Source organism: Cnephaeus nilssonii, assembly GCF_951640355.1.
Source record: "Cnephaeus nilssonii genome assembly, chromosome: 16".
Lineage (NCBI taxonomy): Eukaryota > Metazoa > Chordata > Mammalia > Chiroptera > Vespertilionidae > Cnephaeus > Cnephaeus nilssonii.
The window spans coordinates 50,124,182-50,139,964 of NC_137087.1; the positions used below are offsets into that span (position 1 = coordinate 50,124,182).

At 49.2% G+C, this 15,783-nt stretch overlaps 1 protein-coding gene across 2 annotated transcripts in view; it reads right to left on the reverse strand.

Annotated features, from left to right (window-relative positions):
• Positions 1-3,202: 3,202 nt before the first annotated feature.
• XPNPEP1 (X-prolyl aminopeptidase 1) overlaps positions 3,203-15,783 on the reverse strand; it is a 47,513-nt gene continuing 34,932 nt past the window's right edge. For both annotated transcript variants that reach the window (XM_079794294.1, XM_079794293.1), the window contains exons 15-21: positions 14,256-14,327; positions 12,398-12,458; positions 10,628-10,697; positions 9,071-9,244; positions 8,150-8,226; positions 7,059-7,157; positions 3,203-3,753 (exon numbers count right to left, since the gene is read on the reverse strand). In XM_079794294.1, coding sequence (XP_079650420.1) covers positions 3,625-3,753; positions 7,059-7,157; positions 8,150-8,226; positions 9,071-9,244; positions 10,628-10,697; positions 12,398-12,458; positions 14,256-14,327 — 682 coding nt within the window. In that variant the 3' untranslated portion in view covers positions 3,203-3,624. The remainder of the gene's footprint in view (positions 3,754-7,058; positions 7,158-8,149; positions 8,227-9,070; positions 9,245-10,627; positions 10,698-12,397; positions 12,459-14,255; positions 14,328-15,783) is intronic.

Genomic DNA, 15,783 nt, shown 5'->3' on the forward strand with positions numbered 1-15,783 from the left:
ATAATATTTGCTGCCCAAACAAATATGCAAAATAAACTAGTACCTCCATGAGCATTTGTAGGGAATTTTCTCCTAGAAAAAGAAGTGGAGGCACCAATGACCTTGAAAGACTCAGGATTATCTCTTTCCCATTGCTCAACCCTGGCATCACCAGCACCCTAGCCTGGGAGAGCAAATCTTCTTTGTGGCATATTTTTAAAGCCTCCAGGTAGAAATGCTGAACTGAAAGAAAATGCCTTCATTTCGTTGCTATCAACCCTCACTCAGTTGACTACTGAACACACACCTGATCATGGCATGTTTAAGCTGTGAAGTATTTATGGCGCAATCAATGCCTAAGGCAGAGGATGTAGTTTTATTCATTCTACCACTCAGTGAATTCTGAATGCAGAGACTCCGACTGTGCAAGAAAACTTTCCTTGAAAAAAAAAAAAAAAAGAGTCCTTCATCTCCAGAATTTGATTTTCCCTCTGAAACATGGTGTTCTCCAGACATGCCTGAGATGATGTAAACACACCGAGGCTGTGGCTCAGTCCTACACATTCTGCCCTGTGGCTGACCCGTTTCTGAGCGGGTGACACTCTTCCTGCTGGTCCTGACATGGTAGAGCCACCACATGAAGGGCTACGTCTAAGTGCATGTTTGCTAAATGAAATAAAAAATCTCAGCTGAATTTCCCAGAGCTCATAACAACCCCCCTCGACCATTTTGATGTCCCCCAGAAAGTGCTGACTGTATCAGTGAGTCTGTAATCCTGGGAACCACAAGCACGTGGCAGTAGATGTGAGTTGAAGTGTGACCTGCCAAGAGCCTTTCTTTGTCGGAGACTGAGAAACTGTCTCAAAACTTCCATATGCCATTCATTTGCCTCTTTAAATCATGTTGCCCCAAACTCTCCTCTCGCCAGCAATTCCACAACTATCCTCTTTGGGGCTCCTGCTTTCCTTTCTCACACTGTATAACAGTCACTAGAATCAGTTCATTGGGTGCTCAATCAATATTTGTTGAATAAACAGAAAATTATTTGTGAGACTACTGTGCTAGGTGCTAGAGATGGCATTGTGCTAGAGATGATATTGTGAGAACAAATATAGCCTCTTACACCCATAGAGTTCACTGTCTAATGGAAAACAGACCACCAGTCAATCATGACAAAATAGAGGTTGGCTTACAGATGCGATAAATACCATGCAAAAGCAGCATGACACCTTCTGGGGAGACGAAGAAAGCACCAGTATTAACATGTCTCATCTAAATTGGTGAATTGCACGGTATGTGAATGATATCTCAATGAAGCCACAATTTCAAAAAGACAAATGTCTCACATATTAGAAATGTGAGCAAGTGTGAATCAAAGGCATTCAAGAATTGATCTTTGGCAAGTCAAAATATATCCTATTATTGTGAGGCCACATGACAAACATAACCTGAGAACCAGCCATGTTCTCTTGCTTCCTCCCACAGAGCAAGCTGGAATCAATGATCCCTGAGAGAAAAGAAGAAAGGAGGGGTGGTGAAAGGTTGGCAAGATTGTCTTTCGGCGCTCACCCTATCAAAGGCAGTAAAATTTCCTCTGCTGCCACCTGGTTCTGAACGGCAAATACATTTCCTGCTCTGGTAGTCGGGGAAAGTAACAGACACTGCCAACTACACTTTGATGAATGGCCAAGCCAAAGCCATCCAATCAAAGAAGTAGTTTAGGCCGAAACCGGTTTGGCTCAGTGGATAGAGCATCGGTCTGCGGACTGAAGGGTCCCAGGTTCGATTCCGGTCAAGGGCATGTACCTTGGTTGCGGGCACATCCCCAGTAGGGGGTGTGCAAGAGGCAGCTGATCGATGTTTCTCTCTCATCGATGTTTCTAGCTCTCTATCCCTCTCTCTTCCTCTCTGTAAAAAATCAATAAAATATATTTAAAAAAAAAAAAAGAAGTTTAGGATTGAATGAGACTAGTTTAAAAAAAGAACAGAGCCATACAGTGGCATAGTCTACAGTCATGAAAAAGAACTAGATCTCTATCTACCAATATGGAAAAATAACCTAGCTATATTGCCAAGTTAAAAAAGCAAATTTCATATGTACAGAATGACCCACTTTTTGTACAAGAGATATGTGTGTGTCTATATTCTTTTATATGTAGGCACACTCTATATCAGGCGTCCTCAAACTACGGCCCGCGGGCCACATGCGGGTGTTTTTGCCGTTTTGTTTTTTTACTTCAAAATAAGATATGTGCAGTGTGCATAAGAATTTGTTCATAGTTTTTTTTTTTAAACTATAGTCTGGCCCTCCAACGGTCTGAGGGACAGTGAACTGGCCCCCTGTTTAAAAGTTTGAGGACCCCTGCTCTATATGTTACTGAATAGTGAATATAAAGAAAGAAACTGGCAAAAATATATAGCATATATTATTAAATATAACATATACATATTTATATATTAACTACATAGCATATATATTAACTGTATGTAACTTATAATTAGCGGCTCTATCGGTCCATCTTAAGTTGGGCCCTAAAGAAGCACAGCCTAAAACAAGGATGTGCATGTAAATAATTTATTGGGGGATGGTCTCAGGAAACAACGGTAGGAGAAAAGAAAGTGAGACACAGAAAGAAAGAAAATAAAGGGTGTGTTATTAAAGGAATTATCATAGTGGGCAACTAGGGCTCTACCCCATGGGGAAACCGCAGCAGGCAGTCTGGCCCACGCCTCAGACATCCCCGCCAGGAGAGAGGAAGTCAGTTTTCCCATCCCCAGCCACGATGGTCTGAGGTCACAGGACATTAGCTCTGCCAGCCGTTCGAGCTTGCCCCACGTGTGCAAGTCAAGAGAAGCCCCGTTGTCTACAAGTAATAAGATCTTGTGGTGCTATAGGTGAGGCTAGGCCCCGAGGGTAGGGTCCAAGGTTAGGCTTCAAGGCTCCAAGGCTAGGCTAGGCTCCGAGGCTCCAATGCTTTCAAACATTTTTTTTTTTTTGCATATTAATGACATTTTAAAATCAGAAAGAAAAACTGATAATAAAAACACTCACCAAAATATTAGGTTTTCTAAGAAAAAGAGGCTTACCCCTGAGCCAGACAATGTGCAGGGAGCCCAGGTTCCTCACCCCAATGTCTGTTCCAAAGGCCACCGGCCCTGGAGACGAGCTCGCCTGGCACGCAGGGCGGCCAGCGTCGCGAGGAAAGAGACAGCTGAGACCAAGCACTGTTGGGCTTTTTATTCACTGGTCATAAATAGCATCTCGTGAGCATCAAGGTGATCATGGGTAATGGACTAGCACCTGGAACTTGGCCGTCACAGAGCACTCTGCTTCCCCATCGCCGGCTGAGAACTCGCTGCAGCTGCTCCGCGGCTCCCGGGTGGAGCGCTCAGCTTTGAGGGGACCCGGCCTCGGGTGCAGCAAGTTTATTCTTGGCTCGTTCTTGCCAATTTTTAAAAAAATCATAAAAGATCAAGTGTTTGCAAGAAAATATCAAAGAGGATAAGAAGATTTTCCGTTCTTCTCAAGTGTCTAAAAGTAAAAAGGAGAGGTAAGAAAGGAGGAGAGGAAAGGGGGGAGATGGCAGGGGCTGCCCAGTGTCTCCTTTCCCCAGAGCATTTTCGGAAACAAACACCGGGCAGGTGTTAGTGCTGCTTGGAGATGGGCTGCGTCTCTCTGATGAGCCACTCGAGCGCTTCCTGGCGGCCCTGTTTCTGCAGCTCCTTCCCGATCACGTCCCTGCAGGTCTGGTGGTAGTTGTTGAGCCAGTCACACTAGAGAGAGAGAAAGACAAACGGGCGCAGTGTGTTCATCGTCTCCTTTACCAAAGGCTGCACAGGCAGGGTGTGAGGGGCCCACGTGCTGAGCGCACCAACGAGAATAAAACTCTCCCCCTGCTCACGGACAGGTGACTCCCTGTGCTCTATTTCTCTGGAAACAGATGGGACGAGGCCACATCGCTTGTGGTGAAAATGCTCCCGGACAGTCTACTACACGTGGCCTTGCAGTGGCTAGGAGGGAACCACAAACACCTAATGGCAAGCAATGCCTTCAGGCTTCCCTGAGTACAGAGTAACTTGCAAACAGGATCCTGGGAACCAAACTCACAGGCCATCAGAAGAGGGAGGAGGCTGCACCCACCCAAGGGGCCTTATTCCCCTACACCCGAGTTATCTGAGGGTGCTGAGGGGAGAGAGAGGACCTGGAAAATAGTCCCTGGGCTGCTATGAAGACGCCTACTAAGAGACACTCTGTGAGGCTGGCCTGCCCACACGCTCACTTCCTATCCTGTATCCACTGACAAAGCTGAATCAACTAGGATGTGGGCCTTTAAGTGTGGCCCAGGCTATGCGACTGCAGGGCGGGGCAGGGAGTGACCTTGACTGCCAGACTCTCCTGTGGCCGCCACATCAGGAGATGAGATTTTAAAATAAGGAGGTTGACAGGATTTGGTGCCTGGTGAGGCAGATCACTGGGTCTGACAGTGAAAGTCCGGCAGCTGTAAAAGGGTGGGATGGCCCCCTTGTGTGGGTGGGGTTTGGGGGATGAAGGCTGGAGTGAAGTTTCTACCTTGAGGACAACAACCCACTCCCTTCACTGCCCATGAAGTGGGCGTGCCTGGACACCCAGCTGCAGCGAGGCTGGCAAACTGGCACCACCACGGGCGTGGTTACTGTAAGGAGCCAAGAGCTACTGGGGAAGCATTGTTACAAACTCATGGGCTTTGAAGTCTGCAGTCTGGACCAGGTACCGAAGCCTGGCTAAGGGGTCAAGATGGGCACACAAGTCTTCAAGGCCCAGGGGCAGACAGATGGGGTGATGTTGCCAGCTGGCCTGGGCCCATCGAGGGCTCTGATCCCCACTGATAAAGAGCCTGCGGGCCCTGCTGGGAGTTGGGGAAGGAGGTAGAGTCAAAAGAAAGCGAGTGCTGTGTCTGCAGCAGGGCCTTGCAGGGCTACATGGCAGCCTGCCGCCCAAACAGCTCAACAGTGAAGGCCACAGCGGGAGCCAGCCAGGGACCACAGGGGACCCCCCAAGGTCCTGTGGGATGGGGAAGGAGTGGAAGGCACCTGAGCAACCTCCCAAAGGCCCTGCCAGTCTGCAGCTGCCCATGTTCACATTCAACCAAAGTCCTCTGCTGCCATCTGGTGACAATGGATGGGAATGCTGACCCGACCCCCAAACTCCGCAAAGTGACAAGGAAGACCATCTGTCGGGGAGAGAGTGAAAGGCCACAACCAGGTATTTTCATCACCCAGCGAGCAGAATCTTGTTGGGGAGTTTTACTATGCCTTCGAACTATACCTTGAACACCCAGATCACTGAACTATTCTTCTGTCCAATTAGTTTTTGTAGAATATCTTCTTACCTTAGGATCATAAGCATTTCCCACAAATAACTGTGGACAACAGTATTTAACATATCAAGTGGAGCACATTATCTCTTTTAGCAAAAGGGTCCCTTTCCCATTTACCTCTTGATAAATCTGGGGCTTCCGAAACAACAGTGACTTACTCCTGGAGAGTCCCTAGCCAAGACCCCGGAAGCTGTGCCTAAGGGCCACCACAAGAGATTGGTGCCAATGGGGCAGAAGCCTCTAAGCAGGGTGGCTCCTGTGCCCTTTATGTGTTCTCGTCCCCTTTCACCTAAGTCCGTGGTCGGCAAACTGCGGCTCGCGAGCCACATGCGGCTCTTCCACAAAATACCACGGCCTGGGCGAGTCTATTTTGAAGAAGTGGTGTTAGAAGAAGTTTACGTTTAAAAAATTTGGCTCTCAAAAGAAATTTCAATGGTTGTACTGTTGATATTTGGCTCTGTTGACTAATGAGTTTGCCGACCACTGCCCTAAGTCATCCCCCACGGGGACTGGAGAAAAGCCCTGGACCGTGGCAGACCTACCTGCTGAAGAGACCCACCTGGCCCTGGGCTGCTCACAGTGCTTTCAGTTCTGCATCGTCTACAAGCTGAATAACCTGCATCAGCGGGGCCCGCTTAGGTCCTGTGAGCGGGAATGTTTGGTTGAACCAAGGCACCGATGGTCAAGCAGAGGTGCCCACACAGAGAGGAAAGCTAAGCAAAAGTGGGTGACCTTCCTCTGTCACCCATCTGTGAGCCAAACAAGGCAGGAAAGGCGTCTAGCTGGGCGGATCCCTGCCACAGTCCCACGGAGGCAAGCACCAGGCCCAGGCAGGCCCCACGGACAACGTGTTCCTGCCTCCAGAGACGCTCAAAGGCCCTGGGATGAGGCCGGTGGCTGCCTTGGTCACAAACATGTCTTCTTTCTCCAGGAGCCGCTATGCCTGTCCTGCCTTTGGCTCCCGCCAGTCACTTGCTTTTTGACGGCACTTCTGCCCACCTGCCTTGTTCTAGAATTTGTGTCCTGGCTTGTCTCCCTGGCCTGGGAACCGTTTTGTTGGTTGCTCCTGCCCCGATTTTCACCCTTGTCTCTGCTCTGACCTTGATCACCTGCCTGATCCCTCAGCCTTACTCCAGGGTCCTGGGCCTGCCACTTCCCTGGCCTCATGAGCCTGGGAGCCACCCTAAGATTTGAAGGGGCTTCAAGGCCTGCAACCCTGTGAGCTCGGTAGGTGACACCCTGGGCTCCTGCTCTGCGAAGGGCGCCACAGCCCCGAGGGTCCCGGGGAGCAGGCACCACCTCTCTGTGTGCAACTCAGGCGGATGGTAACAGAGTTGCTTCTCATTTCCTTAATGCTTGATGCAGCACAAGAAAACAACCTGCTGTGTGCAACAACCCACAGGCCCCACCACCGTCTGGCTTTTTGTAGGGAAGACACGTGGCCCACATTTGCTCAGGCAGCCGTGGCTCCTGCCCTCCTGGAAAACAACAGCACAAAGCAGGCTTCCACCTGCGAACCTACAGCCCCACAATGGGGGCGGGAGTAGGACAATCTCCACCCAGAGGCCCAGCAACTACCAGAAAAGCACCTCGTGCTCAGGAGACCCGGGATTAGCAGACTCAGCTGGCCCAGACCTCAGACTTCAAAAGTGAGAATGCAGGAAAGAGGATGAGGTAGCTCTCCCCCGCCCCCACGCTGCCTCCCCAGGACTCCCTCGTTACCTCTTTGTCTGTAAGAGAATCCACATCTATCATCTTGGTCTGTATCGGGACCAAAGTTAGAGGTTCAAAGGTCAGGCTTCCCCGGTTGCTGAAGTTATACTGTGGGGTAAGGAAGGAAAGAAGTTTTGACTCCTCTTTACCACCAGGCACCACCGTGAGGTCAGCCCTCGGAGCCAGGTGTATCGGACAGGCATGGCAGGCACGATGGACACAGCTGAGGCCACCGAGGCCTCCCAGCAGCAGGGCCACAGACCACTGTCCTCTGTGACGGCAGGGGAGTGCGGGCAAGGGAGTGGGGGCGTCTGGGCTCAGGGGCTTCCCTGGTTTCGGTTCTCAAGACTCTGCTGGGGTATAATTCCCAAAATCATTTGTTAAATGGTCAAATATGAGCCAGCCTTGACCCAGCCAGGCCCGAGATAACAGGTGTGCCCACTCAGCGATATGGAACAGCCGGGGCACCCGAGCACACTGGGCTCTGTCCCGGGCAGGGCTTTGGGAGGGAGGCGAGCGGCCACTTTCATGGACAGGGACTTCCACGTGGAAGCCGAGAGCAGGCCCCTGCAGCCAGCCTCACCGGAGGCATGGAAGCCACTCCCCTCCGCCTGTTCAATCCCCAGTCACCAACGGAGGAGGAGCAAACAGGTCTTCTAGGTAAAGCTCCCCGTGACCTCCTGGTGATGCCGATGGGGGAGAAGGTGAACCACACCTGCCCCGCGGCCTGCCCCTGGGCCCCACCCATGTGCCTCGGCTTTACTAAATCCCCCGGGGCTTTAGTGAAAAATACTCTCCAGGCCTGGAAACTGATTCAGGGTCTGAGAGGGGCCTTTAAATAAGCATGGGCCCAGCAGAGGAGACTTCGTGACAAGCCACTGCCTCTAATAAACTCACAGCCACAGATCACGCCAAGCAGGGGCCTCCACTGATCCCATTCCCGGGTCCCAGTTCATTAAGGATTTTCCTTCTGGTTTTGCAGAGGATGAGTCCCAGGAAAGTCCCCGATATCAGGGAAAGGAAGCTCCAAGCATAAAAGTCTCCGTCCTCCCCATTTAAGGAATAAGGAAATTTTAAAAGTAAATACATCAATTACTCACCTTGGTCTTCACAGGAACCACCAGGACCACATTCTCAATGCGAATTCCAAAGGCCCCGTCTTCATAGTACCCAGGCTCTGAAGCAAACCAAAGCCCGAATGAGCAGCGGTCCAGGAGGGAGGGGCACACAGAGGCCTGCCCACCCCAAACGGGGGGTAAAACAGGGGAAGGGCCCACTCAACCCGACGTGAGAGCCCAGAGGTGCCCCTTCTCCCATGTGGCCCCTTCTAATAAGTTCCTGAGCTACCGAAAGGTTTTGAGGTTCCTGAAAACTGGCTGCAGGGTAGGGAGGACAGTAACTGAGGAGCCATCAACTAAATCCCAATGCATACGCGAGAGGCATAATGATGCAGGCATTCAAATACATTCACAAGAACTTGGTGATGATACGGCAATAGGCAATATATTAAGAAAGCAGAGCCCAGCCTGCATGGCTCAGTGATTGAGCATCGACCTATGAACCAGGAGGTCATGGTTTGATTTCTGGTCAGGGCACATGCCCGGTTGTGGGCTCAATCCCCAGTGTGGGGCGTGCAGGAGGCAGCCAATGGATGATTCGCTCTCATCATTGATGTTTCTGTCTCTCTCTCTTTTCCTTCCTCTATGAAATCAATAAAAATGTATTTTTTTGAAAAATATGTACATATACAAAAGACCAAAACTAACATGTCGAAATATTAAGTCCTGTTTCCCTTGGGTGGTCAGATTACAAATGATTTCTTTTTCTTCAGACTGTTCCAATGTCTCACTTTTTCTACAGTGAACATGTATCACTTTTATAATCGTAAAAGGTGTTTAAGTCAAGATGACAAGGGGAAATTGTTTCCAGTTTAGTTTAAAATAATTAAAATATAAGAAACAACAAAGAGCCTTCTGGAGACAGGAGGATCCGTGCTCGCGTCCTAGGTGAGAGCCGCCTACCGTCAGTGACAATCATGCCCGCCTCCAGCGGCTCGTCGGAAAACGTTTTATAACTGATGCCGCAGGGACCCTCGTGAACATTCAGGAAAGACCCAACACCATGTCCCGTCCCGTGCAGGTAATCCAAGCCCGAATCCCACAATGCTGAGCGGGCAAAGGAGTCGAGAAGGTGGCCTGAAAGACACATGAAGAACCACTTGATAACTGCACAGCACTTTTCAATTCACAAAACATTTTAGCGAAGAGGCTTATTATGTTTGGCTCCAGAAGGTGAAACAGAAACCAGGGGTAAAAGTTACCAGGGGGTTCAGATTTCAGCCCAGCACAGGGAAGAACTAACGATCAGAGCCCCTGAGGAGGGCAGCTCCCCAGCCAGGCAGCGCAGTCTGAAGCTGGAGGATCTGTCCGGGATGCTGGTGAGGGGAGGGCAGCTGCAGCTGGTGAGGGGATGGCAGCCCACAACAGGTGAGGGGGTGGCAGCCCGCAGCTGGTGAGGGCAGCACTAGAGCCTGGCTGGTGTGGCTCAGTGGTTGAGCATCAACCTGAACCAGGAGGTCACAGTTCGATACCCAGTCATGGCACATGCCCAGGTTGCAAGCTCAATTCCCTGTGGGGGTGTGCAAGAGGCAGCCGATTGATGATTCTCTCTCATCACTGATGTTTCTCTCCCTCTCTCTTTCTCTCCCTTCCTCTCTGAAATCAATAAAAATATATTTTAAAAAGAAAAAAAAAGAGCTGCACTAGATAACATGGACATTCCCTTTCCAGCTCTGGGACCCTGAGGTTTTAGACTTACAAAGATGATATTCTCACCAGACTCAAGCAAGCAGGCAGGCAGGACAGATGAGGAAACCGACCCCCAGGGAGATGAGCACAAGCCCAGCCTAAGCAGATTCAAGGCCCAGGTCTTGTGCATTCCCCATTCAGTGCCCCGCCCACCAGTCCTCAGCAAGGAGGTACATATCTGAAGTCAGGGGCCCAGTAAAATAAACCCCAACACGCGTCCTGAAAGAACGCACTGGCCCAGAGCTGAAGGGCAGGCAGGAGGCTACACGGATGTTCACTGGCCCTGAGGCTCATGCCCTGCTGCCCTTTCCTGGAAGCCAGCAGCCCGTGTCACCCAACACCATTCATGGTCACCCAACACCATCCATTGTCACCCAACACCATCCATTGTCACCCAACACCATCCATTGTCACCCAACACCATTCATTGTCACCCAACACCATTCACTGTCACCCAACACCATCCATTGTCACCCAACACCATTCATTGTCACCTAACACCATCCATTGTCACCTAACACCATTCATGGTCAGGAGTGAGGCACACAGCTGACACCAGGCCAATCCCATGCCTACTTCCTGGGAGGCCCCTCTGAACTCAGTCGGTGGGTATAGGAGACTCACTCCGTGCAGCACCCCACCCCCTGCCCTGGCTGGACCAGAAGCGAGTTGGGGGCTGACACTGAGAGAGAAGGCCTTCTTTTCTTCCACTCAGACGTGTGTGATGCCTGGATGGGAAAAGGCTGCCATGTGACAGAAGGAACCACCTACCTTTGGTTCCGGTTGGGAAAATGGCTGCGCTCACAGCTATGTGGCCCTTGAGGACATACGTGAAGCATTCCTGCCAAAGAAAACCCAGGGGGGCATGTTGCAGAGCAGGCACGGGCACGCGATCCTGTGGTTTTCTGGTACTTCAGAAAGCCTTGCCTCTGAAGATTTGTCAGCAATACCACACAGAAGATCAGAGTTAAAAAAAAAAAAAAAAAAGTCTGGTGGAAAAAAGGTTAGCCTTGAAACCAATTTTCCAGAAAATCTTGGAATTAAATTCAGCAAAGAACTATGGGAGAGATGGCCCCCCAGCTCCTCCCCTTATCATGAGCATTCGGACACCCTCCATGTCATCTGAGCCTCGGGAAGACTGGAAAAGTAACCAGTGCTGAGGACATGAGCTAACATTACCGAGCTACTCCTCTGCGCCAGGCACGATGCTAAACACTACGTTTCATCCCACATCGCACGCCTGGGCACTACTGTCATCCGCACTCCACGGAGACCGGGGGTAGCAGGCCGGGCCATGCATTTCCGAAGTGGTAGCGTCTGGCCTCAACCAGGCAATCCTGCCTCAACTTCTGGGCTCCCTACCACCTGCTATACCCGGGCTTATCCCTAGTGCCTGGACAAGAAGAGGGCTGTAGGGAAGGTCAGGGGCTTGCCACTACTGTGCCAAGTCAGGACTCAACCCCACACTCCTCAGTCTGGTCTGGGGCTCTTCCCGCAGCAAAAGGGGAGTCACACCCAAGGGTATCTGGACCCAAGGTCAAACTCTTCTCAGGTGCTGGTGCCCACAGAGAGACAAGGCAAGGGACCAAAACTATGAAACCTGCCCCAGTGCATCACAGAAAACCCTCCTTCCTGGGATAAACTCCCTGAGGGGCGCCCCTGCGAGATTCACTCAGAGACTCAGCCAACATGCACTGAGCAGTGACTGGGACCCAGGAACTTGCTCAGCTCATGGAACCTTCCCGGCCAGCCTTGGAGGTGGGTGCTTTTATCCCCGTGTCTATCTATGGATGGTCTAAGTGCTTCATTCCAGGTCACGGAGCCAACAGGCAGCAGACAGGACCTGAAGTTAAGTCTCCAGATTCCTGGTTTACCTCTCTCTACCTCACAGCTGCTTCCTCTCCTGACAGACAGACCAGAGCCTGAGCAGTGTGTGCCACTGCAGAGCCTAGAGAGATGAGCCCAGACACAGAAACACTGAACTTGAAAAAAACCTAGATACTGTTTATAAAAAGCATGGATTTCAGTAACCCACTCCCATCCCCAAAGAGATTTCCTGACTCGAGGCTAAAGCCATTTAAACTTGAATCTGAGCTGCTTTGACCTTAGCAGACAGAATGCTTTTAAAAGTTCTCTAATGATTAATTAACTGGATGTCATAAAGCAGATAAGCCTGACTCCACAGTAATGGGCTATTTTACTATCCCACACATAATTGTTACTTATTTATACAATCCCCTTTTCATAAAAACAATGCTCTTCTTAAGAAAGCAGAGAGGGCCGAAACTGGTTTGGCTCAGTGGATAGAGCGTCGGTCTGCGGACTGAAAGGTCCCGGGTTCGATTCTGGTCAAAGGCATGTACATTGGTTGCAGGAACATCCCCAATAGGGGGTGTGCAGGAGGCAGCTGGTCTATGTTTCTCTCTCATCGGTGTTTCTAGCTCTCTATCCCTCTCCCTTCCTCTCTGTAAAAAATCAATAAAATATATTTTTTTAAAAAGAAAGCAGAGAGGGCCTGTCGAGTTTTCTGCTCCACCTTACCTTCTCATAGGCCGTAGGGGTCCCAAAATGCATCGTCCGGGTCACGTCTGTGGTTCCATCTCTTTCCAAAAGAAAAGGGCAAGTTAGTTTTCAGTCAAAATAAGCTTTTGCTCACATATGAGAGAGGCAAGGGTGTGGAGAAATTAGAACCCTCAATGTATCGCTGGTGAACTTGTAAAATAGTGCAGCCACTTTGAAAAACAGTTTCTAGTTCCTTCAAAGGTTACACCTTGAGTTACCCTATGACCCGGCAATTCCACACCTCAGTAAATACCCAAGAGAAATGAAAACATATATCTGCACAAAAACCTATACTCAAATGTTCATAGCAGCATTATTTACAATGTCCAAAAGGTAGAAACAACCTAAATGTTCATCAACTGGCAAATGAATAAACAAAATGTGCTATGTTCACACAATGGAATATTATTCAGCAACTAAAAAAAATAAAGTATTGACACATGCTACAACATGGATGAAACTTGAAGACATTATGCTAATGATAGAAGCCAGACAGAGAAGTCCATACAATTCCATTTATATGACATGTCCAGAATAGGCAAACACACAGAGACAGAAAGCACAGCAGTGGTTCCCTGGGGAGGGCAAAATGGGAAGAGTCTGGAATGGGAATGGGAATGGGGTTTCTTTTTGGGGTGATGAAAATGTTCTAAAATTGACGGAGGTGATGGTTGCATAACTCGGTGAGTACACTAAAAACCATGAATTGTACACTTTAAGTGAGTAAATTGTGTGGTGTGAGAACTATGTCTCAATAAGGTTGTTATCCAAAATAAAATGAGACAAAGTGTGAATGCAAGGATGGCCCAATGCAGTGGGAGCGAACTCAGGCCCCGACTCACACGCTCTTGGTCTACAATGTGAGGACTGTTTCATGGGAGACAGCACTGCGGGGATTATGAAGAAAAGGCAGGGAAACAAAGTCAACAGGAGCCTGTTTCTAGCAAATGACAGCCAAACTCCAATTCCTCTTATCAGGACAGAAAGTTTGCTGGACTTAAAAATACCCAAATGCGTCTCTTTTAACATCCTAATCCACAGCCCTGACAGAGAAAGGATAACTTCCTGAGTCCTGCTAAAATGTAAAAGCAAACCAGAGTTTACATCCCATGCCCTAAGTGCTAGGCTGCTATTTGACACCCAAGGCTGGGCTGTGGTCTCCATGTACTTGGCTGAGCTCATTTAATGAGGTTCTCCATCAGCCCCGGTCCCGGTGGCAGTGGGGAATGAACCATGAAAAGGCCTTGCTCCTACTCTCTTACTGCAGACAACACCTACTCCAGCTCCTTCTCATGGGTTCCACATCAAGACCCAACCCAATTTTGGGTTCTCCTCTGAGAAACTATTCTAGGGGATGATGATGAAAGTAGCAAGACATGAAGAAGGAAATTCAGAAATTCAGGGGTACCCTTCATTTCTCATTCATTCAAAGTCATGCCCTCACTTCACAAGGCCCTGGACCACTGCAAGGCCAGGGAAACATCAGGAAGTTCATGGGCGGGGACAGAAGACTTTGCAGTGGTTCTGAAAGCTCACTTTCAGTTATTTATTTAGTATTTAACAACTTCCGGCCAAGGGCTTAATATTTCTGCCAAACAGTCTTTTGTGGACGAGAGTCACAACTGGGCTATGTCAACGAAGGGTGAAAAACAGGACAAGACATGGGAAAGACTTCATTAATGGCCAGTGCAGAATGGGATGACCAGCTGAGCTCTTGGCTGGAGACTGGCTCGTTCCCTACTCAAATGCCTTGACTCAACAGAGTGGAGTTCTACACATTGGGCCACCTTTGCAGTCACATTTTGTCTAGTTAAGGGAACAGCGCCAGTTCACTTACTTGTATTGAGCACCCGAGTCAATGAGGTACACCTCATCAAGCGACAAGGTCCTGTTCGTCTCAGGGACCGGCCTACGGAAGTAAATAAAAAATGAGTTATTCCACAAATGTATTCACTTGCTAAGTTCAGGAGGAGGGCACATTTCATACTATTCTTACAACTTATGTAAGCCTGAAATGATATTTTAAAATTAAGTTGCCCAATAACTTAATTATTCCAACTAATATTAAACTTCCACTATTTAAAGGCCCAGTCAACCTATCTCCCCAACTAGAGAAAGAGCTACGAAAAGGAAGAATAACATACTTCTTTATGCCTATCTCCATTTGTGTCTGGAACAAAATAGGTATTCGTGAGATAATTGTAAAAGCTACAAAAATAATTATCAATAGACACAACAGGGCCAAACTAGAGTCTTGAAAACTAGGCAGAGAGCAGCCTAGAGTCGCTTATCTCTGGGTGTGTGTCCCTGTCTCAGGCTCCATGTCCCTCCCTCAGTGCTCACCCCATCAGCTGCCTCCCCACTTGCCTCTCAGACCACCAGACAGGCGATGAATTGCTCCATTGGGGAGAAAAACTACAAGGGATTTTTGTTGTGAAAAGGGATGGATCATGATGCTCTTATGCCGGAGCACTTTTTTCAAAGGAGCATGAGGTATTTTTAAAAAGTGATCTCATTTCCTCGTGCCTTTTTCCACACAATGTCACTGCCCTGAGAGATGCTAAAAAGGGATGGGAGCAGTCCAGGGCTCCGCCCCGCAGCTGAGAGAGGTGCTCCTTTATTTCCAAGCACCACCCCCTCCTTGGCAATGAAGCAGGAGAAGCAAATCCCCGCCCTCGCTCTGAAATGTTTTAATGTGTTAATTATCTGGAAATTCTAGGATAGTGTCCAGCCAGGAAATTTATCACCTAAGTGAAACATAAGACAGAAGCTGGAGTCCTTCTGACATCTGAATGTTGGAACAGAGGCATTCATGCGAGAGAACTGTGCAATCACACCTGTGACTAGCTCCCACACACAGCTTCAGAATTTGCCCCAAGACCAGAAACGCGAAAAGGAATCATCAAAAAGGGGGTGGGGGACCTGTGCCCAAGTGCAGCACAGTGAACCTAGCAGCACCCTCTTGTCTGGCAGGGATGCTCGGCTCTTGGTCCATGGGCTCTTGCGGGTCTCCTGGTAAAATCCCCAAATGCTGGGGTGCCAGGCTTCAAGCCCACAGAGAGGGAAAAGGAGGTGCTGATTATTTCCCCATCCATAACAGGGTGTTCCCCAACATAGTGATAAGCTTTTTTAGTATGGAGTTTTTTAGGACTAGTGCATCAGGGAAAGCTGCCATTACAGGGAAAACACACACACACAAACACTAAAGAATTATAATCATCAAGACTCAAGGGCTCTGAACACAGCTCCCGCGGCCTCAGAGAGGAGGGAGGGACAACGGTTTGACTACCCCGTGGAGAACATCAATACCATACATCTGAGCCTAAGAGGAGGTTCCCCGAGGCAGAGACTGGGGGATTTAGAGA